Source organism: Chaetodon trifascialis, chromosome 13 (assembly GCF_039877785.1).
Source record: "Chaetodon trifascialis isolate fChaTrf1 chromosome 13, fChaTrf1.hap1, whole genome shotgun sequence".
NCBI classification, from domain to species: domain Eukaryota; kingdom Metazoa; phylum Chordata; class Actinopteri; order Chaetodontiformes; family Chaetodontidae; genus Chaetodon; species Chaetodon trifascialis.
In genome coordinates this window covers 18692501-18719933 of record NC_092068.1, presented here as the reverse complement: position 1 = coordinate 18719933, position 27433 = coordinate 18692501, and the positions used below count along the sequence as shown (strand labels likewise).

At 43.9% G+C, this 27433-nt stretch overlaps 2 protein-coding genes across 3 annotated transcripts in view; both read right to left on the bottom strand.

Annotated features, from left to right (window-relative positions):
- Window positions 1-1010: 1010 nt before the first annotated feature.
- Window positions 1011-8029, bottom strand: ubac2 (UBA domain containing 2). The gene is made up of 10 exons (XM_070978406.1): window positions 7851-8029; window positions 7269-7393; window positions 6226-6345; window positions 5703-5809; window positions 5026-5149; window positions 4847-4894; window positions 4304-4412; window positions 3151-3293; window positions 2832-2978; window positions 1011-2691 (listed from the first exon to the last, which is right to left on the bottom strand). Exons 1-10 carry the CDS (start codon window positions 7879-7881, stop codon window positions 2584-2586), a joined length of 1062 nt encoding a protein of 353 aa, XP_070834507.1. The 5' UTR covers window positions 7882-8029; the 3' UTR covers window positions 1011-2583.
- A 3138-nt stretch (window positions 8030-11167) lies between these two features.
- The window catches only part of dachc (dachshund c), a 23715-nt gene continuing 7449 nt past the window's right edge, over window positions 11168-27433 (bottom strand). Inside the window, exons 2-11 of one of the 2 annotated variants that reach the window (XM_070978209.1) lie at window positions 27137-27246; window positions 23663-23773; window positions 20170-20348; window positions 18583-18703; window positions 18368-18502; window positions 15129-15325; window positions 14522-14672; window positions 13336-13464; window positions 13048-13152; window positions 11168-11734 (exon numbers count right to left, since the gene is read on the bottom strand). In XM_070978209.1, coding sequence (XP_070834310.1) covers window positions 11697-11734; window positions 13048-13152; window positions 13336-13464; window positions 14522-14672; window positions 15129-15325; window positions 18368-18502; window positions 18583-18703; window positions 20170-20348; window positions 23663-23773; window positions 27137-27246 — 1276 coding nt within the window. In that variant the 3' untranslated portion in view covers window positions 11168-11696. The remainder of the gene's footprint in view (window positions 11735-13047; window positions 13153-13335; window positions 13465-14521; window positions 14673-15128; window positions 15326-18367; window positions 18503-18582; window positions 18704-20169; window positions 20349-23662; window positions 23774-27136; window positions 27247-27433) is intronic. The other variant, XM_070978210.1, reaches the window with a different exon arrangement.

The window sequence follows — 27433 nt, the reverse complement described above, 5'->3', positions numbered from 1 at the left end:
TGAGATTTCAAGTGCAACATATGCCAGATGAAAAATCCAGGCTGCTCAAAGGATAAATTTGTCCTTTGTGTTTCATAGAATAGTTGGCAAACCATATGCTTTTGAAAATCTTTGACTTGAAGATGTGCATAATTTCTCTACATTGATATTCAGCCACCCTGGAGCGAGACTGTCTGCCGGAGCTGTCTGCTCAGAATAATCGGAGAGGGAGGGTGTGGCAGAGGGCTGGCTGGCTGGCAATAACAAGAGCACAGAGCTGACTCTATGTCTCCATCTAGTGATGAAAGGAAACTTAACAATAGCAGGTGGATTTTTTTCCATCGTGGTCACGTCGCTTTAAAAGATCATTCTCAAATCTGTCACAGCATGATTTTATCTTGTATTCTCCAATTGCAGTTAAAGTCTTCTACAGGATTCTGCAATCCTTTAAATGCCCATTAAGTACATTTTGGTGGTTCAATATTTTCTCTAATATCTACATCATTTTCCTGAAACACAGATGATCTCATGTGAGACTAGTTTCCACCTGACAGCATAAAAAGGCAGAAGCATCCAACATCAACCCAAAAAGCAAAAATCAAGAAATAAAAATCAGACCCCATCGCTCATATGCTGTGACCGAACGCTGTCTCTTCATCCACATGAACCCATGCTTTACCTCAGCACAAGAGCGTCATCATGTGGTGAAAAGCAGGATGGCAGTGTCGTGATTCCCTGTAAACGCGTGACGATGATGTCCGGGGGTATCTGATATATTATTCATTTAAATCTGTTAAAATAAATGACTCAAATTGTACATTTGTAGTAAGTTTTCACATGACGGGATCATCTGAAGTATTATAATTGGCAGTGGCTGGATGGAAAGTTGGGGATAGTGGCAGTAGGTTAAAGAACTTGTTACTCGTTGGGTTGTATTAGAGTGCGATAAAACATAAGGATAATATGATAAAGATCAGTCATGCAGAGAACAATGCACACTGTTGAACAGATGCCTCCTGTGTGACATAAATAATTCAGTCAGCAAGTTGATTTATTCCACAGATCAAATATGATTCATTACATTTCATCACAGAGTTGTCCATGCAACAACCCCCTCATCACACCCATATACTATTAGATCACTCTAGAAAATACATACACACAGACGACAGACTCATCTCAGGGGTCATATATTATCAATATTATTATGCACAAAATATAAAACTAGCATCTGTCTTTGACATCAATACATAGTGGCTGCAATATTACTTCTCTTGGACAAAAGATTTTCACATTTATACACACAAAGTAGTTACTCTGCAGTGCACAGTCTCCGTAAATCCTTCCCGCCATGACGTTGCATAATAAATATAACCTGTCTTTTAAGATTCGTTATGATTCAGACACATGTACTGCCAGAGAAAGGACAGCTTAAACAAATAAGTAAAACCTGGAGGAGTGTGAGAGCGTGAAATGATGAAAGAAACGAACGGGTGTGAGACATGAGCTCCTCAAAGGGCTACCGTGTACGTGCACTCGTGTCTGTAATGTGATTACGTCATTAACAGACCCTGAGATCTAACCCGTATCCTGCCAAACAGCTGTGTCTGTCTCAAACATGCCAAACTGATCAGCTCGCAAGAAATTTGGCTTTCCAGTCGCTGTCAGTCAGGCTGACCGCTTTGTTTAAACATCTGAGGCAGGAAAGGGTTGAGCCCCGCTGCTTCAATGCAACACTGCCAACATAAAGCAATTACAGCTGTGTCATAAAATCACGATAGAGGAGGTTATCTTGTTTATGGATTCTTTAGTCGTACATTCTGAAGTTGTAATCATGACCTTCGCACCTCCTCGTGGAGTGAAATACAACCATCTAGCAGGTGCTGTTTTCCTGTTTCTACTCCTATTGTGTTGATGGGAAAAAAGAGTGGATGGCCTGAACTCTTGAACAAAAAGTCTAAGAACGCTCTCTGTTATCAGTTTTCCATGTCATATGTATCATCTCTCACCAGTTTCTAGGTCTAAGCTGCTGGTTACACAGTAGCCACTTCAGAAGTAGAGTGGCAGTACATGACAGCAGGTTATATGAGACTATTTCACACAGCTAGAAGATGGATCCGTGTGGAGAGGGTGCGTGGGATCTCAGCTGATTTGTGTGCATCAACATCGGTTCTGTTTCAAAGAGATAACCCACTTCACCTGTCCTCGGCTAGTTTTTAAGATGCACTGTGAGGAAAGCTCTGACCTGTTTGGTTTTCAAAGGGAACCCTCTCGGAGTTGGAGGTCTAACCCGTCTGCCTTGAGCGATGACGCCTGCTTCACACGACGACGGCCACCATGACGCAAATGTCTCCCACTTTGTGCTTCACACCTCTTCATCAATCAGCCTGCTGTCGGGCTCAGTTCAGGTTGGGTCAGCCCAACACCGCTTCAGGGAGCAGTGACGCAGCCTTCTGATTATCTGTACAAGTATCGTTTTGTCTCCATCGTTCATCGCCTTTCAACGTTTTTTGCTCCTCTGCTTTGGTTGCTCTTCTTCCTGCTTCCTCTCTCGGTCCTCCTTCACCTCTGTTTTTTTCTCACTGAGCCCTCTCTCTCTCTCTCTCAGTGTTGCAAGAGGAAGTTGGTTGCCATGTTGATATCGTTATTTGAAGCTCTGAGGGCCTCGAGGGCATCAATCCTGGAAAAGCCCATTTCCACCAACCTTGCAACCTGTGCGACAAAACACAAACAAAAAAACATCAGCTGGAGACATCAGCTAAGACAGCGTGGGAAATAAAAAGCCTGCAAAGGCCACAGAATAAAAGCACGTGTGTATATATAGACTCAGAAACACGTTGGCCAACACCCACCTGCTCCTCTGCCACTGGAGAGTTGTCCAACAGTGGCGGCTGTGTGGATGGGGGTGTCTGAGCCTGGGGCCGGGGCTGCATTGGAGTTCGGTTCTGTCCTCTGTGTCTCAGGGAAGGGAACAACCTGGTCCACTGTAACAACCCTGACTGCACACACACACACACACACAGAGGCAGAATCAAGTACTTTGTTCATATGTAGAGATCTCACAGTTAGTACAGTTCCTGATGCTTAAAGTGAAGTCAGTTCAGACATTGTGTGCGTGCTTGTAAGTCTGTGCTTCAGTGCGGCGTTAAGTCTGCGTGTGTGCTCGTCTACCTGTGGCTGGTGTCTGGTGTTCCTCCTGGCCTCATTGTATTGGGCCAGCAGCAGCTGTTGGTCCAGCAGGTCCATCCTTTGCTGCCTCTGGATGTCCAGAGTGGCGCCCATCCCCAGCGGCGTCTCGCTGCTTGGCTGGGAGCCTTGACGACCACAGATGTTAATGACATATTAATAGAAAATCCCTGTGCATCAATAGGCAGAGTGTAACACAGGGTGACAGGAAAAAGAAAAAGGTTGCTTTTAAAAAGGAAGTTTCAAGTTAGAAATCTGTTGCTTGTGAATAGAATAAGTATTTCAGTCTCTTCGATAGCTGTTACCACTTTAAAGCGTAGCTGAACACCAGGCTGACAGGGCAGTGATTTGCTGCCCCCTGTAGTTTGAAGTTTTACACCTGCTTCACCCCTGACCACACCCAGCATCACTGATAGGTATGGCTGGGTGTGGATGTGCTGTAACCACACCCATCACTGCAGCATCACTGCAGCAAGGTGAAAAGTTTAACCACCAGATGTGAGCAAAAACAAGACTTTCAGCAGGTGTTAAGTGCTGGCAGGACAGGCAGTACACAAGAGATTTAAGAGCTAGTTAAGGCAGGACATTTAATGAAACACCCTTTCAAGTTAGAGATTTGAGAGAAAAACGTAGTGTATGCATAAATGTGAGAAAGCACATCTTCAGTCAGAAACCACATTTATTAATGTACACCCCAAGTTTTCATACCACTGTTTAATGATTACAACAGTGACCCACAAACCACTTCTTTGGATTACTCTGAACAGTCTGTCAAAGGTTTTTCTTCTTTTGTTTTTTGCAGTTTTCCAATAATATTCTGTTTTCCAATTAACGGCATCTATAAAGTGAGAACATGAGTCTTATTTTAGCTGAATTGTATTGCACTGAAATTGGCCACAACAGTCTGGCAGAGTGAGAGAGTCTGGTAATTTCAACCTTGGTTTTACTTGGAGGTGAAAAAATATGAAGGAGAATTCAGCAGATGTCAGACATCATTCTGCATCATCACACTGTTCAAACGCCAAAAATGTACAAATATTATTCTTCCTCAACTAGACAGAGAGAGACAACAACTCCCTGTCAGGCCCTGCAACACTGGACAGGATTTGTGTTCGTGATCACTAACGGTTGGACTCACTTGAGAAGAGAGGCTCCAGAATATATCGTCCAACACGAGACACCCAGGTGGGCACAAAGAGGAGCTTCTGTAACCAGAGAACGTTGGCGTGGTACAGTCCGCCTGAGATCTGAAAGACACGTTGTTCGGGATGTATTATTGACATCGCAAGCCATGAATTAACAATAATAACAACCTTGACTGGTACAGCACCTTTCATATGAGAAACGCAGCTCAAAGTGCAAGTGGCTGCATCCAAGTGATGGGAAATAAACAGGACTAATGTTGATGATGATGATTCTCCGGATTATTAAACAGCATTTCTCATTTTGTTTCAGCGCTGACTAGTAGGATTTCGGTTTTGTCCCTGTTTAACTTTCAGAAGTTATCTCTCATTATTTATTTATTGCATATGAACAACAGTAAGTAATGGAGTAAGCATTACAATGAATGAAACTTCCTGTTAGCTCACAGCGCTAGCCGACAGAGAACTGACACCAAACTGTGCAATACAGTACACTGCCTGTATACACTGTAAATGACAAGAAGAATTTGGCTTCTCACCAGTCCACTGAGTGCAAGGAGCCACATGAAGGGGCTGGAAGTCAACAGCTGCACCACAAGAGGAGGAGAGAGGAAGACAGAAACAGTGAAGATTAAACTAGTTGGACAGCAAGTATTCTGAAGAGTTCATAAACAGTAAAAGAGACACATAGAGCCACGCTAACCGAGCACAGGCTTACCTGCAAGCCTACTATGTAGACCAGAGACTTGTTGGTGATGTGGATGTGGCCCAGGACCTGGGTGACCGGCATCCTGGGGATCAACAGGTAGAAAGGCACAAACAGAGAGAAGACTGGAGCGAGCCTGCGGGACAAGAAAGGGAAAAGAGGAACTTCAACATAAACACTGCAAACCTGAATTTACAACTTGTCAGTGTAATCAGCAGACTTTATGCACCTTCATACAAATCAATGAAACAGCGATTCACCAGACATTAACAAGGGCTTTAGGAACGAGTTACTTTACCATCTAACTCTCTCTGAATAATAAATCACTATCTCAAAACTGTCGGGCCATTTTTATTTCCCTCCTTTTGTGGAGGTGGGATGTACGCTGCTGTCACAGTCCAGCACCATCTAAATACCGTACACCCAAATATAATGCAGGGAGGGGATTAAGAAATTAAAAAATGAATACAGCCCAAGGCTTACATGGTGATATGTGGGAAGAAAAATAAAGATTTTCCACTTCAGTGATGCTCGGTTTGAACTTTAACACATCATAAACCAAAGTAAATACCAGGGTATTCATATTTTAATTGCAGCGTCCTCGGTGGCTATGAAACTGTCAAAAGAGCTGTTCCCTTTTCAGAGGTGCAGCACCTGCATTACTGAGCTGAGGTGACTAAGCTACTCACAGTCCTGCAGGCAGTTCCTCCACCTCATAGTCAAAGAGAAACTGGAAAGCCTGGGCCAGCAGGAAGTCCATCAGCGCAGAGAGACACCAAGTACCCAACAGGAAGGACTGAAATAAAGAAGAGAACCTTATCATATGATGTTAGAACGATACACAGCAAGAAAACGAAACATCGAACATTTCGCTCCATTTTCACAAACACAACGTCACTGCCGAATGTCGATTACACAGAAAGTTACTGAGAAGTGCTTTGTGACGGATGAGGAAGTTGCCTCTCTTCTTCCCTAAAAGATGTAGCTGCTACACAGATGAGACATCTGATCATCAATCAGAATCAATGATCAGACTTTTAAAGCTTTTACAAAACATAGTAACATTTTGTTTAAGAAAGTAACAGGAGGTTAAATAATGCGCAAAGAAAAATCCGGCGTCACAGAACATGTCAGATGTACGACATGGCAGCAAAGAATATTAACAAGATTATTAAATTTGTACTCTGTGTATCCATCTCTGATTCATCTTACAGCAAATTTCCTGGTCCCAAACCTCCTCTCAAAGATGCGGAAGTTGTAGATGAGCAGGCTGCTACAGAAGGCGTCCTTCACGTCTAGACAGACCAACCTGCCGCACAAGAACCTCCACACCTGCAGCACGGAGGAGAGCAAGGTCATACAAACATACACCAAACGCACAGCGCAAGATAGAAAGCAGCGTGACTTCGTAGACACGAAGAAGCGCTGAACTGCAATGCCAAATTGTTTTTAAAACAGGTTACGTGGCTGACGTGATGATAATAGAGTCAGTGTCTACAGTAGATGTCGGCACACCTCCAGTTTGGAGGAGCAGAAGAAGTACAGTATAGGAAGCTATGCATTGTACTGTTGTAGACTGGGAGCTGCAGCGAAATGTATTTTACACGACTAAAAAGGACCCTCCTAAAACATCAATATCAGTTTAAGCGTGTGCCGTCAGACAGCCCTTTCCGATGGGAACTGAAGCTCTGAAACACTGCTCTGTAAAGCTACAGTCCAAACCAGATTTCTTTAACAAAAACAGTCATTTTACCCTGCACAACGCAGGAGTTTCTGGTCCACCGCTGCCTTGATCGGTTAGTTTGCCTGCGTTATTGTGAGCCTTCAGTGAATCCGAACTAAGCCTTTAAAAGACAGATATCCCACAACCACACAAACCAACCAACCGATCAAGGCAGCGGTGGACCGGAAACTCCCACATTCTGCAAGATAAAATGAGTGTTTTTGTCACAGGAGTCTGGTTTGGTCTGCTGCTTCTCCAAACTGGGGGCGTGCCACCCACCTCCTACTGTAGGTAATACACTGACTCTTGATAAGTACCTTGAACAAGCCCACTTCAAATAATCCTAACTATCCCTTTAATGTGCTTACTCTCTCCAAAGGAAGCAATGCGTGTTGGCTAGTGTTTACAACAAAAGTAGAAAAGCGTGACACCCAGAGACACATATAAACACGATCTGGAGATACTGGGTGTTGGGTTTCGCCCCTCACGTCTGTGTCTCACTCACTGACACACAGACAGATGGGAGACATACCTGGTGCTGCTGTGTGACAGCCTGGAGGTTGTACACGAACAGTTCCTGGTACTGTGGCAGCAGGGTGAGCATCACAGTCAGCCCATTGAGCACCAGCAGGAGGCCTTTAGACAGAGGAGCCTTGTCTGTGTACACACACACAACATATTGAAAGTGGCACTGTCGCCCTCTCCAATAGGCAGCTTCGCATATTTTCAGGTGTATCAGGAAAGAGGTGTGTCGATGGAAGAAGCGGCTAATGTGTGCGTATATAGAGCCAGGGGAGACATGTCCTTAGTAACGTTAACACAAGTTTAGCTAGTTATCCAGAAGATGCCCTTTCACCAAATTTCAATTATTTTTGACGATGACACCTCGGCCGAATCAAACGACTAAACGAAAAAGCAAAATGTCACGTTAGGTTGTTAAAAACTACAGCTAAACGCAGCTGTGACTGGTTGATACTGCCTCGAGTAAATGAATGACAGCGGAATGCTAGGAGCCGTTAGCTAAGCTAGCTGTTACCGTTGAAGCTAACGGGGGAGGCGGCGACAGGGCTGCGACTGGCCGGCTGTCGTTTCACGGCGGATCCGCGATACTTACAGAGGCCCCGAGACCCGGTGGTGGTAAACATGGTGTCCAGGTGAGTTATGGAATCCAGACGACGGCCAATGATCCCAAGGCGGCGCAAAAGTAACACTAAAACACCGAAATAAAGTTGGAGAGAGAATCCATGCTGTGAATACAAGGAGAAAGAGACAGGGGAAAGGAATCCCCTACAGAAGCCCGAAAAGCCCAAAACGTGCTATTCCGCAGTCAGCGGAAACTAGTAGGAAACTGACCTCCTGAGGGCGCTGTTGCCCCATTTAGACGGCGAGATAAGGCTCGTGCACACTTATACTGATAACCTTACCTGCACGGCGTATTTCCACGGAAGGTCTTTAAAACTGAGGAAACAACAAAAAACGTAGAATATGAATAAGTTAGTTAGGCATGTATCTGAGTAATGCAACAATTTATTTTTTTGTTTTTAAGAGTTTAATTCATCAAATTTATTTTACAAACGAAAATACTTGTAAAGTCTTTTATTACCAAAACAGAAAAGGAAAATTAACTCTACCACTGCTGCTGCTGATAATAATAATAATAATAATAATAATAATAATAATAATAATAATAATAATAATAATAATAATAATAATAATAATACATACATACATACATACATACATACATACATACATACATACAATTCTTGATAATAAAACATTCATATAAGAAACAGTGGCCAGAGAACTAAGAAGGGAGAGCTGAAGAGAGCAAATTATTATTACTTGAAAACCTGTAAAAATGTTTTATGCCAGATCATGGGCCCTGTACAGCACAGTGCAGTGCATGCCTGGTGGCCATCAAGCAGTCCGTAACCCCACGTTAGAGCCACTGATCTACCCCTGCAGCTGGGATTTAGTGTCTTGCTCACAGACATTTCAGCAGGGATGCTGTAGATGCCAGATGATCCTCCAGATGAAGGTCAGTCTCCTTACCCACGATGCCACCCTGCTGTTCTCTTATGCACCTCAGATGCGGCACTCCCAGGCCCTGAAGCACTGGTCTTTAGCCTTTGCTTCTATGTATGACAATTTACCCAGTATGTAATATGTGTTTATGGGTTGGATATGCATAGAAGCGGTAGACAGGGAGTGTTTCATGTCTTCAAAGCCATGTGGTCAGCTTTCTGACAGAGTGGTAACTGTTAATTATGCTTGGGGCCTTGAGCAGGATGTGCCTGCACAAAGTCCAGATTAATGACTTTTTCTTATGGTCCTCTGGCCTCATGTATACAGTGTCATATCTTGTCAAGGTCCAGACTTCCTTTGCAGGGGCCCTGCTTTGTCTTACACCACAGGCTGCCAGTTTTATTCACATCAAACCATGTGTATACCTTCATCCCTGGCTGTGATCGCGCCTGAGCCAATTGATCCAATGCTTATGTTACGTCCAAGTACATTTGAAAAGATATGGCGAACAGCTGTCTAATAGTGTTGCATTTCCCCATCATCCACAGATGCAGTTGCGTGTTAGTTCCCATTGGTTAGTTCCCACCCATTAGCTCTATTTGGCCGCCTGTGGTCAGATGTGACTGCAAAGCAGAGCTCAGGAACAGCTTGCTAATTGTGTTTCAGACCTTCTCTGTCACTGATGTAGGAGTGAGGTCTAAAAAGGTTGCTTTGCCCCTGTTCTCAATCAAAGATAATCAGATTAAACAGTGCAGAGATGTGTGTATGTGTCTCTGTGTGTGTTTGTGTGTGCTTACCAATAAAGAGACTCCAGATTTGGAGACAGCCTTGACTCCTGCTGTTTGCTTTGTTCATTAAGAGGAGATGAGCAGATGGTTTGCTGGTCTGTTGTGCAGTACACACATGCGGGCCCGCACACACACTCGCACACACACACACACACAAATACACATACACACATGCTCGATCCTGTCACCTTAGCTTTATCCTCCATTTATCTTTTCCATTACACATCTCTCGGCAGGACAATGCTACTCGGTGAATTGTGAGGGATTGGTGTGTGCGTGTGTGTGTGCGTGTGTGTGTGCTAGAGAGAGAGAGATACAAGCGAGCATGAAAGAGGAGAGCGGTGCTGAATGAAGTCACAAACCTTTTTAGTCAAGACAAGCCTCTGAGGTGGTCATCTGAAAAGCTGATGACTCATTCACACATTCATTTCTGTGAATCATTGCTATTCACTTGTCAGCCACTCTGTATTCAGGAAGAATCGCTTGTAACAGAGGTATTGTTTTTGTTCTGCATCACAGCTTATCTGCCTCTGTCCAGGAAATGGCACACCGCACATTCAGACAAGGTTGCCTGAGAAAAATCTGGCCTACAATGCAAAGATTTTTCTTGGCACAACAAACAGGTTCAGAACAATGTGAAATATATTACTTAGGACTTGAAGACTCAATATTTCTTGCCAATTTGGATCTTGAGCATCCAGTGTATGTCCTAGTAGAAATTATCAGCTTCAAACATTTCTGAACAATCAATGTTCAGCAGGATTTGTGATCTCTTGTGACTCATTACATAATGGCATATTGGTGTGGTTTCGCAGCCACACACACTTTGCTGTCAATGGCCCTCCTGACTTCAATTTATGACGCTTTCAAATATCTCTTACACGTGTGCACAAATATCTTTTTCAAATTCTAAATTACAAGTTGAGCTACAGTTGATTTACACCAGCGGACATTTGCAGGGCTTCAATCCAAAACGAGTCAGAAAATGTTATTCATTAGTTTAATTAGATCCTGCAATCCTAACATTTGCCAGGCAAAGATAATAAAATAGCCACAAAATTTCACACAGCGAGAATGACGGTTCTTTTTTTAAACACAATTCTTTGTCTATTTCTTGCCTTATCTTTCTACAAATTTACCCCAAAACACACTGTGATGCACCCTGCCCCTCACTGTCTATCCTGAGGGGGGAGAATGCATCGTCATCATGTTTCACTAAAGGACAGCTTACACGTGACCCTGCTCACCATCTTTCTGTCTGTCTGTCAATACGTACGTGTATGTTTTTGGAGATGGAGCAAGAATCAATGTGGCATCACTGCCCACGCCCTCACATTCAGTGTGTATAGACATGCAAGCACCTGGACCTCTTCTCTCTTCCACACACACACACACACACACACACACACACACACACACATAATAAATCTGAAGGGATTACTGGACGCAGAACTGCTTTGTTTGTCCCGAAAAAGAAAACAAACTAAACTATAATATCAATCCACATTTCAGAGAGGTGCAGCGTGTTTCAGAGAAATCAATAAAAATATCTATTTGCATGAAAAACAATTAAACGGACGATGCATTCAGTAGTGAAATAAAGAAAGAGGCACAATTTAATAAAAAGGATTTGTATTGTTTGTATTGTCAAACTGCACTACTGCATAACATACACAATACAAGTCATGTACTGACTGTACAACATGCCGTTACGATTTTCTGATAATAATAACAAAAATGATGACTATATATATGTACACAACTCTGTAACAAGTTATATTCATCACTTGTGTCCAGATAAACAGCACTGACGAAAAAACAAAACAGCTATGGTCATCTTCATCTAGAAATCTAAAAACCTTGATTGAAAGAAACACAGTCAAACACATCATCAGCAGAAGGTACTGTTCCCACTACGGGCGGGATTGGGTGATAAATGCAATAAATTAAACAAGAGAACAATGGGAAAGTTCAAATGTCACCCTTGAAATGTCGGGGAGTCCTCTCGACGAGGCGGAGGTCTGAGACGCCACCGCGCGACTGAGCATGCCTGTCGATTGTATTTCTCATAAAAGGAGGGATCTTCATCGCTCTATTTCATCTATCCATTCATCCATCCATCCATCCATCCTTGCACCTCGCCTTCAGTACATCCCAGTGGTCTGCAGAAACACCCTGCCCTCTGAAATCCACACAGAAATACAGATGAATAAAACAAAAGGGAAACTCTAAACATCTGAAGTCTTTATTTAAATACATTCAGACAGATCCTTTGCCACAGTGACTGCAGCAGCAGGAGGAAAGATGCTGCATGCTATTAACGTATTCATATAAATATTGAACAAGGTCTTCTCCAACCTTGACCGAATCATTAATAAAAGATCATTATTAAGTAAGGCTCAGTTGAAAGAGTTTTTTGGCCCCTGATCCCTGTTTTTGGCGATAAAACTTCCTGGCACAAAGGAAGCACATCCTGCCCTACTGCCTGACAGACAATTCCCCTTTAAATGATTTATTACTGGGTGTTAATTATGCAAATGATGTCCAAACAAACTCGTCACGAGGACAATTAAGACAGCCGTTAATTAGTGGCCAGTTCTCTTCTTGCTTCACTGACATTCAATTAAAAATTGCCTTTGAACAAGAGTGCTGTCTGGTACGGCGGTCCTGGCACGACGCGGAGCAGAGGTGGGCTGGAACCACGCACCCATTTGATGAGGCCGGGCTACAGATCACGGCCATTTCTTTTTCTGTCTGTTTAAGATGTTGCATGTGCGATTTTCTCATTAATCTATCCCTGCGAGGACAATAATGTTGGCAAAATAAATATATTAAACGCCTGTCTCCATTAAAACGGTAGCCCCAGTGAACTGCCTCACGCTTCATTTAGTTTTGTTCAATTTCTCAGGAGCGGTCTCCCTGTGAGATCTTTGAAAACCCTTCCAGTAGACTGGTCAGTTAAGCATCAGAGGCAGTGAGTAGGTGAATTAATGAAATCTTTTGTCCTAGCTCAGTTTAAAGGAGCTAAATACATCCCCAGCAGCAGGTATATATCACTGTTTATTTCACAAGCCTCGCACTGAAAAGGCATTTTAAAGTCAGCAGAACAGCCAGTTTTACTGCTGCTCGTGACCAAAGTGCGCCCGCAAACTTGGTGCGGAGTCCTCGCAAATGTTTTTAGACTCAAACTTAAAAGATCACAGGCTCATTTCACGGAGCTTCAAAAAGTTTCATGTTTCTGCTTAATGTGAACATTTGTATTTTCTATTCTTAGGAAACAGAGCACACAAATAAGAGGAAAAAAAGGTATTTCAAAGCTCTATAATAAGGCTGTTTGTCTTAATTTCCTTTGAGTTGTCACTTGGCGACGTAACGTTTTCGCAGTGACAGCAGCTTTTCTGTCTAATAACCACAACATGCCCACTGATGGGACCACAAGGCCGTCTTCATATCTAAACACTGAGGAGGCAGTATTTGCTATCTGGACACCTGTACCTTGTACTGTTGTCTTGGTGTCCAGCCTGTTGTCATCGTGGTTGCTCCCGTCCACGTCCTGGGTCACGGACTCTGTGTGAGGAGGGGCTGCTGATGATTGATGGGCTGTAGTTTGGACATTAATTTATAAGGACACTTAATTAGAGGCAAATAAACAGCCAAGGCGACGTAGCGCCGAAGGCTCGGTGACATTCAATATGAAAATGAGAATTGTTTCGGCTGTGATACCTTTAAGCTCATTTCTGAGCCAAAGCAGGGAAATGGTATCTTCTGTTTCTGTGTGTGTACCTGTGTGTGCGCTGGCAGTGTGCAGCAGGGTGTGCTCGGCCTGATCGCGGAGTTTGACCTCCTCCTCCAAGGCCTCCTGTAGTCGCCTCTTATTCCTCTTTTCCTTCTTCAGGCGCTTCTGGATCAGAACTGAGCAGAGAAGAAGAAGAGGAGGAAAGGTTACAGTCAGTTCTAATATATTTATACTTCGTTTGAATCTATTGTTGTAGGAATTTGTTTATTCTGCTGTATTTCTGCGTGGCCTCCCTGTTTCCTGGATCTTTACATCAAGACGTTTGAAGGACTTTGAAGGTATTGTGAGCTCTAAGCGTTTGTTGTGTCGATAGTAATTCAGAGTTTTGTAACAGAGGCGTGAGTGCTGCTCTAAATGATGAAAATCCTACTTTACTCCCTTCCAAACACACACAGTCACCTGCAGCAGGTCAACAACATCACGTAAGTGGCTGCTCTGGGTCTAAGTTTTACAGTCACTTCCCATCACAAGCTGTAAACGTCTCCCTCTGGTGTGACCTAATCAAACAAATCCTCCTTGATTGACATTCGGTCACACTGCGATGTACAAAGCAGCTTTTGTGAACACTTGCCAAACTTGATTTAGTTGGTAGTTTACTGCCAAAATCAGCCTAATTCATCTCTGTAGACGCTTTGAGGGGTAATATACAGTAGTTGTCCTCGCTTCCTTGTCTGCTTTTCGAGTGATTGTACATCCTGTCAGCTTAGAAGTGGGTTGGACCACCAGGGTTTAGGTGTAAATATCGACGGCATGCCAGTGTTTATGACTACATGAGGGGAAATTTAACACTCTGATAGTTTTAAATAGTAACTCTATGAGCGTGTGAAGCAACGTTCCAACCAACACTTGCCAACTAGAATAATTTCCAGGGAAAAAATAGAAACACAAATTAGCCTACTGAACCCTGCAACCTGCTGGCAGGTTTTTAAGGCATATTTTATTCTTATAAAACACCCAAATTACTCCATTTATTATGGCCAACGGCCAATAACCAGATCCTGTTTCGTGGAGGTTGTAATTATTTCACTATGTGCAGCATGTGGAGCCCCCAGTTTGTTTTCCAATGTTGGCAAAAAAATTGTGGCCACTTATATTCTCCATGCTACTACATATTCTACTTTCCTTCTCCCCAAGACGCTGCATGTGACGCCTGATGTGCTGCCGCCTGCCCACCTCTGTTTTTCTGCTCCATGCTGAGCTGTCTCTCCAAGGTCTCCCTGAGCTCCCTCTCTCGGACCAGCTCCATCTTCAGCTCCGTCCTCTCCAGCTGGTCCTGCTTCTCCTGCGCCCGGGCGTTCTCTATGGCAACCCTCAGCAGGCCCTGCTTGGAGACACACAGGCAGACATCAACAGGTTACGCACTGAACAAAAAGCCCGTTCCTCCATCCAATCACCTTATCCTTAGTTAATATTTATGTTTGTCTGGCACAAATTTTCAAAGTATTTAACTCAGGTGTGTAATTCCTACATTTACTCAGAGATGGGAAGGAAGAAAAGGTGATTTTTGCCATTATATCAGGGTCAGGTGGCATTAAAAACATGTTTCCCCCCCTGTGAAAACCCAGCCAGTGAGAGCTTTCTTTCGTCCATTGTGACTCTGCTGCAACAAAGACATGTAGAATCTGAGAAGCAGGTCAGCACACGCCCATCCCAATTACTGCATATCCTAAATGTCTGCCTTGTTTGCCATTTGCCATTTCAGGAAATCCCAAAGAGTGGCTCATCTCCCTTCCTATTCATCTCAGAGCATAATAATAATAAAGCCCCGCCAGAGCCTCACCTGGATGTTCGTGAGCAGGGTCTCTATGGAGGACAAGCCTTCCGGGAAGATGAAGGGAGTGTGGTGGAGACCTGCTGGGAGCTTCTGTCCTGCAGGGTAAGATACCCTCTCACAGCTCTCCCTGCCTGACGGGGGTTTCTGGTAGACTTGTCTATCACAGCTCTCCCTGGTCGTGTGAGTTGCCAAGGAGCTGGTGTCTGGAGGGCAGAGAGACATTTTGATTTCGCGTCAGTAAGGTTTGCTGACATTTTCTGTATTGTTCTCTTGAAAAGATCAAAAACCAACAATGAATTTGATCCTACTGAAATGTATTTTCTGGGTAGCCAAAGCTAAACGTGCCATAGAGCTCTTGTCGCTAAAATATCAAATTACTATTAAAAACACATGAGTGTGATTGATGTTTGTTTTATTCTTTACTTTTTTTCTCAAAATGAACATTTGAAAGCATCTTAAAAGTCGCCTGTTTTCCTTTTCTCGCTCTTGCATCCTTATATTGTTTTTATATATACACATTTACATCTTTGTTTTTGTGCATTGTATACTCCTTATATTACATTACATTCATCTGGCAGATGCTTTTGTCTGATGCAGCTTACAGTCAGTGAATTCAACATTTCTTTTTTTTCCTCCCTCCTTTAAAGGACTTTGAAAGTACTCTTTTGACAAGAGCTATGTAAATGAAGTTTACTTCCTGTCTGTCCTTGTGCCACTGACTAATGTGAGCAGTCTCCTCCACGAACACCGCCAACGTACCATGTCTTTCCTGTTTTTAATTTTTTGTTTCCAAGCATTCAGGTGATGTTTGTTTCAAACCTGCAAACACACACTATGTAACCAAGGTTGAATGCAAATTTCTATCATTTGTAGCTTACTAATACATTGACTTAATTTCTTGTAAAGATATCAAGCCCAACAGTAAATAGGTGTTTACACTAATTACAGTGTGTGTGTACACATACACAGAAGTCCCGGTTTGGGGATTTGAAAATGTGGTTACCCTTTATTAGATGGCACCGTGCCTATTGATAATGCATCACAGCTTGACATCTCCCATAAAAACAGCTAAGAAGCTGCATTATGGATGACCATCTGTTTGTAAACCTGAGGACTGCATGTTCCCGATTCGTGACAGTGGGAGAGATGAAGATTAGCCATTTTCTGCATTTTTTTCCCCACATCAGGCAGTTGCTCACTTCATGCGTCGACTGTCATCCGAGCCGCTGAGGACGAAGACGTCCTGGGAGTCCGGCGGTTATTGGAGCAGAGACGAGTGCGAACGTGCGATGTGATATCTGGCACTTTTCTCTGTCTGTGACAAATGACAGTGTTTTCTCCACTTAGCTGACCACAGCATCTTCTGCTCCAAATCCACCCACCTCCCTTACTCCGCCTCGGCCTCATGTCTTGGCAACTGTCACATTCAAGGTGTTTCACAGATGAGAAGCAATGCCCCCCTCCTCTTTCTCCCTCTTTCTTGCTAAAAGCATTGCTCTGTAGAGAAAGGTAATTAGCAGGTGCTGGCGAGCTCAGCGGAGGGCATCCAACTACACTCCCGTGGCTCACATACAGACACACACACACACACACACACACACGCAGGCACACACAATCGTAGCCGCTGAAGTGCGCAGTCAGCAGCGTGGGCTCCCCAGGCTCCTTGGATGTGACTGATCCTTTATTGAGTTACTGTTTTACGCCTACTTTACCTCACACTCACACACACGTTTGGCATAAATACACACACACACACACACACACGGCTGCCAGCTCGTTTGATCATTTACCCATCTCCCTAACCAAGGTCACTGTCTGTTTTTCTCTTTTCTCCCAACTTCATCTCTCTTATTCCTCTCCCAGCCGTCCCCAGGGCTAATGAACTTCACCACGTGAAGACTGCCAGTCAGCGGAAGAGAACGGGAGGGAGGGAGGGAGGGAGGGAGGGAGGACGAGAAAGAGAGAGACAGAGAGAGAATAAAATTCTGCTGATGTTTGGTTAATGGGAGTGAGGTGTCAGGGATGGCCTCTGATCTTTGCTGCATGGATACGTTGTTCAAAGACCACTGAAACAGCACACACAGCCAAAACTGACTCACACACACACACGCAGAGATTATCATACAATAGATTGATAGAGTGACAGCGCTGAAGTGCTCTTTGAAACTCCGTTAAATCCATGATAAACCTATCCTGTGATGTTGTAGGTCAAATACGAAAACCTGCGATCCAGCAAATGTACAAGTGTTTCATTTGCATGCAGCAAAACCAATTGGAAATCAATTGCATAAATGCGATGTGTGATGCATGGCGTTCACGTCGTTGGTGCTATCACTGCTTTGTCAATACGTTCACAGATACCTGACAGCATTTGAAACCTTACATCGGAGGCCTTTGTGATTTTTAGATTCGATTACTGAATAATGTGATTCAGTATTAGAATACATTTACACAGGCGCGTGCACACACATACAAACCCTCACTTTCTCCCTCTCTCCCTCTCTCTCGCTGTGGATTTCTGCTGACTGTTTGTCCTTGAGCAGTCCTCATTAAGCTAATGCAAACCTCCCTGACAGAGAGAACCAAACAACTGACGTTGCAGCGCCGTGGCAACGCGGGCCCTAACGACAGGGAGGCGGTCGTTATGCAGATGAGGTCCAGCTGAGAGCGCGGGAGGCCGCCTGGCTCGTTAGGCCGCGGCCCGGCAAATGGCTCGCTAATGTAACACTGCTTCCTGGTCTAATGGAGCCCTGTTTTGCAGAATTATTTGTCTTTGCTCTCAGCGGGAAGCCGGGGGGGCCACCGACAGTGCAGAGGAGAAGAGGAGGAGAGAAGTGGTGAGACTGCGAATCCTCATCGACCTGTTACTGAGATATTTCTTCCCTGTCAAAGTGTTAGAAACCCTTTCTCTTTTAAAATAACGTTAAATAAGCCATCACACTGTTGAAACAAGTGAGTAAAAAATGCAGATGGATGGAAGCTGAGAGCCTCCTTTGCTGTATTGAGAGACTTTGTTTAAGAAAATTGATTTGTCCAAGAAATAAATCAGGAAGAAAAAAACAGCAAGAACTTGACCTTTGACGCGAAGCTGACGTTGTTATTCAATAAATTTGTGCAATGTGAGACAAGCCAGGTTGCTTTTGACATAAGACATCAAAATACATCCAACGTCATCTGTCTGAGGAGTTCTTCTAAACTGGGTGCAATGCTGAAGCATGCCACACAAACATAATGGTGCGTCTCACCTCTGTCAGTCTGGCCCCTCTTGTTCTCCTTGCTGTGCTCTGCTGAAGCCACATCCGTCTCTCTGGCCCCCTGCACCACACCAGGGGAATGTCCCAGCACGCTTTGACTCGACGGCAGCCCGTTGTCGAGTGAGTCTGGAAGGAAAACACAAAAATGTCAAAAGATCGTTACTCATTAGAGCTAAAGCATCCTACCTGAGCAGGTAAGTACGTACATGTGGTTTCCGCAGTGCGTTCTGTGTGAGATGGGGAACTCGACACACTGCTGCTGTGATTGGATGACATCTGAGCTTCCTCCAATGAGGGGGAAGGGGAGGGGCTGTCACGCACTCGCTCCTGCCGAACGACAAAAAATTATTATGGTCACAAAATCATCTGAACATTACGATATACAAAGCACAAAACATACAAATAAACAAGCAATACTTCCCTTCAGAGACACCGAGCAACTACGAACTTTGAAACTGAGAAAATTCAGGGTGGTGGGAAAACTACATAAAGCTTGTAATACCTTTTTCTGCTTCCATTTTATGCCCTTTAATGCTGATTATTTTACCCAAAGAAATGAGCTTCCAGAACTATACATGATACTTAAAAAAATGTTCTGTTGATAATGAACAATTTCTTATGTGAATTAAAGGAAGGACATCAAAAGGGGTGGACTCTACTTTCCAGTCAAAAGCTGGCACAGCAGTTACTGCTACGCTCTTAAGCTAGGTTAAGCTAGGTTACCTTTTAGCTGAAATAGTTTAGCTGTTTTCTTACTCATCATGACTGAATATAGCTAATACTATCTCATTTATTTGTTATTGCTAACAACCTCATTTACTAATATAAATATATCTTCTTCTTTTTTTTTTTCAATTACAGAGAGAGCGAAGGGCACATAAAAGAACATTCAGTTTTAGCTATGGCTATCTTGCTAGCTAGCTTTAATTTGATAAGTTAGCTATTTTGCTTTAACCATATCTTTGTTCAGAGAGCAATGCCAGGAGATATTTCAGAGAGATTAAACATTTTAAGACATGATATGACAAAATGTCTATGGATTTAATCATCTATGGTCAAAAGAAAATGATATTGTTGGAAAGGCTAATACATAATATGGTATTCTTTGGCGTTAACGGGAAAACCTGATGCTCGTTTCAGTACGCCTCGTAAACTATCTTTGGGACCCAGGCCAGTGTTTGGAAAACAATGGCATGCATTGTTAAATTATGACCGGAGACGGTGCATCCTGCGACTGACGAGGACATGGTGTAATACTTTGTGAGGACTGACACAATATGAAATTTTTGCTATCCTTCCAAAAACTTCTTTAATCAGCCTCAAGAGTGAAACCACTAAAACATGTTAAAAGACTGTTGATGCCTGTTAAAAGCAAAGTGACAAACTTGGCTGACAAGGTATCTGCCTGTATGCAGGATATCTAAAAAAAATATATAAATAGATATGAGAATGGCCGTAAGCCAGGGAACAACTGATTACATTCTGGTACTGATCCAGAACTTGGATATCCATCAGTAGACAATTACCGTTTTTTTTAGCCATAACTATTGGATGAAAGAGAGATGGAGATTCTAAATTCAAACGATCAAAATACTAAATAATCTTGAAATGTAAATCTTCTCAAGTCGGAGAGTTCTTTAATTTAGTGATGTCTTTCATTTTTGGAAATATCCCATTTTGAAACAATATTAAAAGCTCAAATTTTAATGTCACGAGTTCCCGAGTGCGACGCGGACTCTGAGGAAAACTGGCTGGTGGTCAGGTCCACCGGGCTGATGGGCCTCTGAGTTCACCTTAATGACGGAGGTGGGAGCCCTGGCAGGGGGCTTGGCGTGGAGATGCGCCACGTTGGCCATGCTGGCCAGTGTGCTCAGTCGGTTCATCTGGCCCATCGCCATGGAAACGGAGGCTGGCGCCAGGCTGGCAGGGATCAGAGGATGTGACATCATCATGAAGGGCAACTGATCCAGAACTGGTGGGAAAGAAGAGAATAAAACAGAAAAGTATTGAGAGACGGAGCACAGTGGAGTACAGTAAGTCTGAGTGTTGCTTCTCGTATATGGCAGAGGTCAGTGCAGCAGCTCTGTTTAAAGGCCATCAGAGCTGCGCTACACATGCAACCAACATGAAACAGGTGTGTTTCTCCTTTCATTTTTGCCTCAGTTGTATTTACCCATCCCAACTTAAAGGCCTTCCTCTGGGTCCTGTAGTGTGTAGTGAACTGAAAACCTGCGGCGTCTCTGGTTCTCTGATGACAGGATTGAAACTGGACACCAATATCATCCCTCTGTGATGTCAACATTACCTGGATGACTGCTCTGCTTCTGAACCACGACTCAGAAACGTGTGCATGCGCGCGTCAAGGGGTGTTGAGTGTGGAAAAAAAAAAAAACGAGCGCAGGAGGAGAGCAGAAGAAAACGGGAGGCAACGTGGAGGAAGACGTGACTGAGAGACATGTGAGGAGAAGAGATGTAAAGACGGCGATGGCCTCAATATGTATGTGATGCTTTAAATGCTTTTCATGAGTGTCACATGCAAAAACACAATCCCGCCTCTCTGGACTTAAGACAAACTGGCTAACTTTTCTATCAATGCCCCGGTGTTCTTGATGATGATCCAACACGTTTTCACTCGTTCAAACCAAAGTCTTATTATCTCGGCCAATCTGTTGTTCGCGCTCCTCTCTTTAAGACAAGCATCCACTATCTTTAAAGAAAATCCTTCCTCTCAACAGCACCCTAGTGGGTTGTTGCAGTCTCTCTATTCATGAAACAAACAATCCTGTTGGGGGGGTAGAAAATGACATAAATATTTATCATTTAATAAAAGGAAAAACAAAAACAAAAGAAACACAGGGAGGAAGTGGAACAAAAGAAGCTGATGGCAGTCCTGGTGCTGGGCCAGCAATGCACGCTGGGTAATTATAAACACAAAGGAAAAAATCTTGGACTCTATTCCGCACAATTGTCACAAATAATAGAACGAGTGCATGGAAACAAAAAAAAAGGCTATCCAAAGAGGAGAGATGAAACAGAACAAATAACGGAGGGAAAGGAAAGAAAAGGGGGGGGGGAGAAAGAGAGAAAAAAAGAAAAGGCTAACTAAGAAATAAAGAGTAAGGCGTTGACTTTATGAGTCGGGCTCGCTGGACATATGTGCAGTGCTTTGTGCATTTGGCAGATTAGTCTCTCACTTGCCCAGAGCAGAAACCAATCCAAACAAAAGATCTGTCTGAATGGAGCTAAATAACCAGATGCTCCGACAATCAACGAGCAGCCAACTCCAAATATTAAGCCTTGGTTAGAAACCAGCGCTCCACTTTCTGTCACACGCCCTCCCCCTCCAAACCCCCCACCCACCCCTACATAATTTCATTTTCACTCACACTCTCTCCTTCTCCTTAGCTCTCTTTTCTCCCCTCTCCTCACTTGCTCTGCCCTCCCATCACTCTCTCTTATGTTTCATTAAAAAACATCAAAAGTCAAAGTGCCTCTCTTATGTTTATCCAAACAAACCATTACTGTAAACAAACAGTTACTGTAAATTTCCCAGAAGATCTTGTTAAATGCAGAAATGGCTGCTCCCTGCTCTTCCCCGGCCCATAAGGTGTCACACTCAGCATTTGTGAGTGTGTGCGTGTGTGTGTGTGTGTGTGTGTGTGTAATCTGAGATTGCCTTTGTAGTGGTTAAAGCTCTGGTAGGGGCCCATCCTTCCCATAAGGCCGTGGGTGGCGGTATGGAAAAACACATCGTGCTCATGTGTGTATGTATGCCTGCGCTCTGTGTGTGTGTGTGTGTGTGTGTGTGTGTGTGTGTGTGTGTGTGTGTGCATGCGTCTGTTTGTGTGTTTCCACTTGACTCTATCATTAACAGTGATTAAGCTTTACAGGTTTATAATGGCTGGTGGTAACCATGCCATCTAACTGCACGCAGATGCTGGCAGTCGTAACTGAGTGTATACAATGGTAAACAATGCTTAAGACTGGGAGTGTTTACAGACATGGATAAAAAAAAAAAAGTTACTGCACACACACACACACACGCAAATGGTCAAAGTTAAAAACAAAAGCAGTGGGCTTAAGTGCGATTTTGCCTTTGTCTCCTAATTTCTGAAAAACACAAGGACAAATTCTTCTTCTTCACTTCTGTCCCAAAGCCTCACCGTGTAAGTGTGTGTGTGTGTGTGTGTGTGTGTGTGTGTGTGTGTGTCCCAGGTTGATAGTGTATTCCACACAGGCCTCCATAAGCCCTGTCATCTGTCTAAACACACTGATGCTGCTTTAACCTGTCGATAACAGTGGGGGCGGTGCGTCCCATTTGTTTGCGTGTGTGTGTCTTCCTGTTTGCGTGCGCGCGTGTGCGTGTGTGCGTGCGTCCGTTCCGCCATCGATTGTCCAGCATTTGTCGTTTGCATTCAGGATAGTGAATTAGAGAGAAGACTATTGATTTGGCTTCAGCCTCTCATCTTATTCATCTCTCTATCATCCCGGCGCGCTCGCTCTCGTCCGCCGGTGCTCCACTTTCGCTGGCGGCTGCAGTGCCAGGGATTGGCTGCAGGAAAGGGAAGAGTTTTTTAATGACGTGTCTAAAAATTATACCTGCACATGTAGCAGCAAGCCAAAGGACCTCCTTTGCAAAAATGAGGCGACTCTGTGCTTTCCAGGGACAAAGTGACTGTAAACGAGAACACAAGGCTTACTTTGCTCTGAAAAGACAGTAAATCCTGAGGTCATATTACTCAGTATGACAGACCAATGCCATGTTGAGCGTGAGTAACAGCTGGTTTAGGTCTTCGCTCTCCTGATGTGATGACTAACGCACGCTAATGATTAGACGGCAACGTTTTGAGGCCACGGAGCGGATGACCAACTGTGTTTTTCAGGAGGCCTTTCCTGAATCTCGCTGGATCCCACAAGCATGCAAACAAATCCGAGCTGAAATAAATATTCAGCTTTACAGGCATTTATTCACGACCTGGGAAAATAATGAAGGGGGGGGGTGATAAAAAATATGTACAAAAATCTGCCCCTCATGTTAAGACTACCTGACCCACATGTCTATTTGTAATTCCATCTGAAGAACTGACTCATTGCTGCTGCAGTTTGTTTTTCATTCAGCGTCTCTCGGAGGAAGCGCACAGGCAGCAGAGGTGATGTCACATCCTGTCTTTAATCGGTTTGGTTCAGCAGCCACACATAAACACAGCTGCTTGAGTCGTACTGACTCGGCATCGCAGATGTGTACATGACAACGTGTCACGCGACCCGCGTGCGCGCGGGACTCACCCAGTCCGGGGTTGTGGTCACCGTTCTCTCCGTTTGGCCCGCCATGTTGTTGGTTGCCGTGGTAACCGGCCATGGCCTCCAGCTTGATCTTCTTGGCCAGGGCAGACAGATCTGAGAGACAGACAGATGTAGAGAGGAAGGAGAAGAAGAAGAAGAAGAAGAAGGAAAGAAAGAAAGAGAAAGAATCAATATGAGCCAGATCAATGGCCCCCGGTGGAGGATTAGAGCGGTGGGCAGGCAGGAGGCTGTCATGGGAAGACAGAGGCCAGCCATTCATTGTGACTGCACCGCTGCACTGGCCATTTAGTCTGCCAGGGTATCAGCGGTGATAGGAACAAGCCAAGACATCCATCTCTCCCACACAGGGACATCACATCCCACAGCACAGCACACAGGGCGACACTCGGCGGTGGCAGCAGCTCCACCTTTTCCCCAGAAATGCCTCTTTATCAGTACAAACGAGAGGAAGCGGGAAAAAAAGCGGAGGCACTTTTTAATGGGGGTTGTGCACTTTTGGATGATACGAAATGGAGAGTGACAAAACGTGGCAGGAGGGCTGAGCCACATTTTAATTTGCATCCTGAACCTCAGAAGGTAGTTTGACCCACAGAGCAACCTTAAAACTCAATCTTACGCCACAGAAAATTAAATATCTCTCGCACTAATACAGACAAACACGGCGAATTATTAAAGTTGGACAAACCACGCAACTGTGCAAACAACACCGAGGAAATGCAAACAAACCATAAGTCTTAATTTCCTGATCTTGGATACGTTGAAACATTTGCAACAAACCGGGCCGCTGAGTGTTTTTTCTCTTGCACAATGGCTGTCTGAGGCAAACGGTCTGTCTGTCCGAGACAACCACAACAAATTGCTCCTTTTCTTCTCGTCTCCTCTCCCTCTCTCCCCTGCTCTCCTCCCATCCCCTCTCCTTACTTTACCTTTTCAAATGTCAGCATCACAGCGGGACATAAGCCACCGTGTTGCGTGTGTGTGCGTGTGTGAGTGCAAGAGGGCGAGAAAGAGAGACTAAGGAGGATCACATCAAAGATTTCCCCTGCCTTTTACGCTCAAATGTCCTCCCTCTCTCTGTCTCTTTCTCCCCTCTCATGTGGCCAGTTCTAATCAGTAGCGCTGACATTGCCGCCGTGCCCTCTCCTTTGGTGGAAAAAGACTCTTTTCCCGCTAAGAAAGATGCTCTTGAACACCCAACGCATACACAACACACACGTATACACACACACACGTATACACACACACTCAAGCACCTTTGAACAGTGAGAGGAAGCGGCGCTAACAGAAAATGGCTTCTTTTGAGGCGGGGAATGAAAAGATCAGGTTGCAGTGAAGAGCACAAAGCCAAGGGCAACTTTGAGAGCGGCGAGGTGCCAACAATTACTTTTCTCCCTTTCTCTGTGCTGCACGCACACACACACGCGCACACACACACACACACACACACACACACACACACACACACAACGGGGACTCAAACACACAACTGTTTGTGACAAGAACAAGCAGCACTGTGGCCTTTAGCAGGCACTTGACTAAGACAGATTCTGACATGACAAATAACAGATTTTTCTTCAGACACATTAACATTTCCGCTCATCTTTTCACCTGCCGCTGCAATAAAACTAGCTGAATTATCCTAAAGCTGAATTTCATACCTGGAGAGACAGTTAATGGGTGATTTACAAAAGAAAAAGGGGAAATTTAACAGTCAGACAAATCAAACGTACTTCCAAACCTGCCTGTGTTTTAAAGCAGGAGGTTTTGAAGGGAATTATGAAACTGATCCGCGGCCTAAAGATCAATGTAGCTCGGCTTATCAGAGGACTTTGTGTACTTATAATTCAAGAAAAAAGACCAACTTGCAACTTATGAGTTGTTTCTCATATGTCAGCAGTGCGAATGCTAATTCTATTAATCAGCGCACAGGTCGCCTCCCAGAACCCCGCCTCCTCACACTATCGATGATGGGTGAAATGTGTCATCATGTGAGGGTCTGCAGGGGAAAGCAGACGACCATGTATCTATTCCGCCTAAGCAACCTGTTCTTTCTTTAAACTGATGGGCTAACGCAGCTGGTTGCCAGGTCATTGCTTTCCCTTTCCGACAGCTGAGGAGAGAATATTTGAACTTTACGTTCAGCTCCTCTCGAGGGCTGAAGCAACAATGTGACGCAAAGTCACTCCCGGAGCCAAAACGAGGATTTCTCCTGCGACTTCTGTACAGTTCTGAAGAATTACAAACCTTGACCTTCTGAAAAGCTTGTGAAAAAGGAGGATTTAGAGAATGAGGGAGGCTTTCTTTTAATGAATCTTTGATACAGAGTACACTGGCGGGTGTGCTGAACAGATTTGGCCATTAGATTTTTGTTCAGGCTTTATCTTTGAGATTAAACTCTTAAACTTTTAATTGAAAAATGATTCTATCGTAATTGTACTTTACTGAATTATGTGAAAATAGGTCTGTGTATTTCACCGGGCTGCACTTTTATTTTCACATCACAGTAAGTAGGAATAGTAGTTCTAGTGCAGCGGTCATAAATGTGTACAGTAATTAAATAAATTTTACAACATCATCAAATTTTGAATGTAGTCTGTCAAATAACATATTAATTACACATCATTTAAAATATATTTATACTTGAGTCAAAGCATTTATTAAAAAGGAGTAAAATATTTTTGGTTGAACTTATTTTTCTTTTTTAATCATTTTATTAAATTTATTCTGATCTATTAATTTTCATATTTTTAACATTTGCATTGAAGTATTCTACATGACGACATACATGTTAGTGACTGCAATTTATTTCCAAACATGGAACACTTTTATTAATATCTCTATTTTCCTGTTTTAGTCCTCATTACGGCTTTATGATCCTAAAACGCCACCTGGTTGGGCGACAGGCTCTGACGTGTCCCTGACTGATCGTTGTCATTGAGGATTCTTTGATTGCCCTCCTCAGAGATGTAAAGGTAACCTGTGTGTGACTCAGAGCCCTGACGTCTGTATTCCTTGTGCGTAGAGCCTCTCTCTGAAGTTGCTGAACGGACTGTACGCGATCCTGATCAGGACTATTTCACAGACAAAATAAAAAAATACAGGAAGCAAACAAGAATGTGTCAGAAGTGAAAGTTACAGCCTTGCCCACGCAAACAGGACATTTAAATAAAAGCAGAATTAAAACACAAATGGAAGATTTAAGTTCAACAAAAGATAAAAAAAAACACTTTATTATGTTTCCATTTGTATTTGAAAGTGCAAATTTTGGAACCTGAATACGATGGCACACCCGTCAGCTTAGCAGACACAGTGGACAATCATAATTATATGGTGTCAGAAATGATTCCTCTCAGCAGTGCTGGTTTAGGACGTCTGTGTGCCTGCCTGTGTGATATTGTTTCTACAGTACACGGGTACATGTGTACTGTTTGTGCGCGGCGAGGCCTGGGTGGTCACCTGCAGGAGGCATGATCCCAGCGTGCATCAGACCGCTGTGGGACAGCATGTGGTGAGTCCCGCCCTCTGTCACACTCTGCAGCCTCTTGGGCGGTCGTCCGGGCCTCGAACTGCAGGCGGAAAACACAAGTTAACATTAGTCATTAGGCAGTTTAATACGTTACTCCCTCAGTCAGTCACTTTTTCATGCTGAGACGGAGATGGGTGGCCTGGTTAGAAAAGCGGTCCTTCACTCTTTAAACCTCTGATCCTGCTGAAGTGTCAACAAGCAAAACACTGAAACCTGACCGGTTCCAG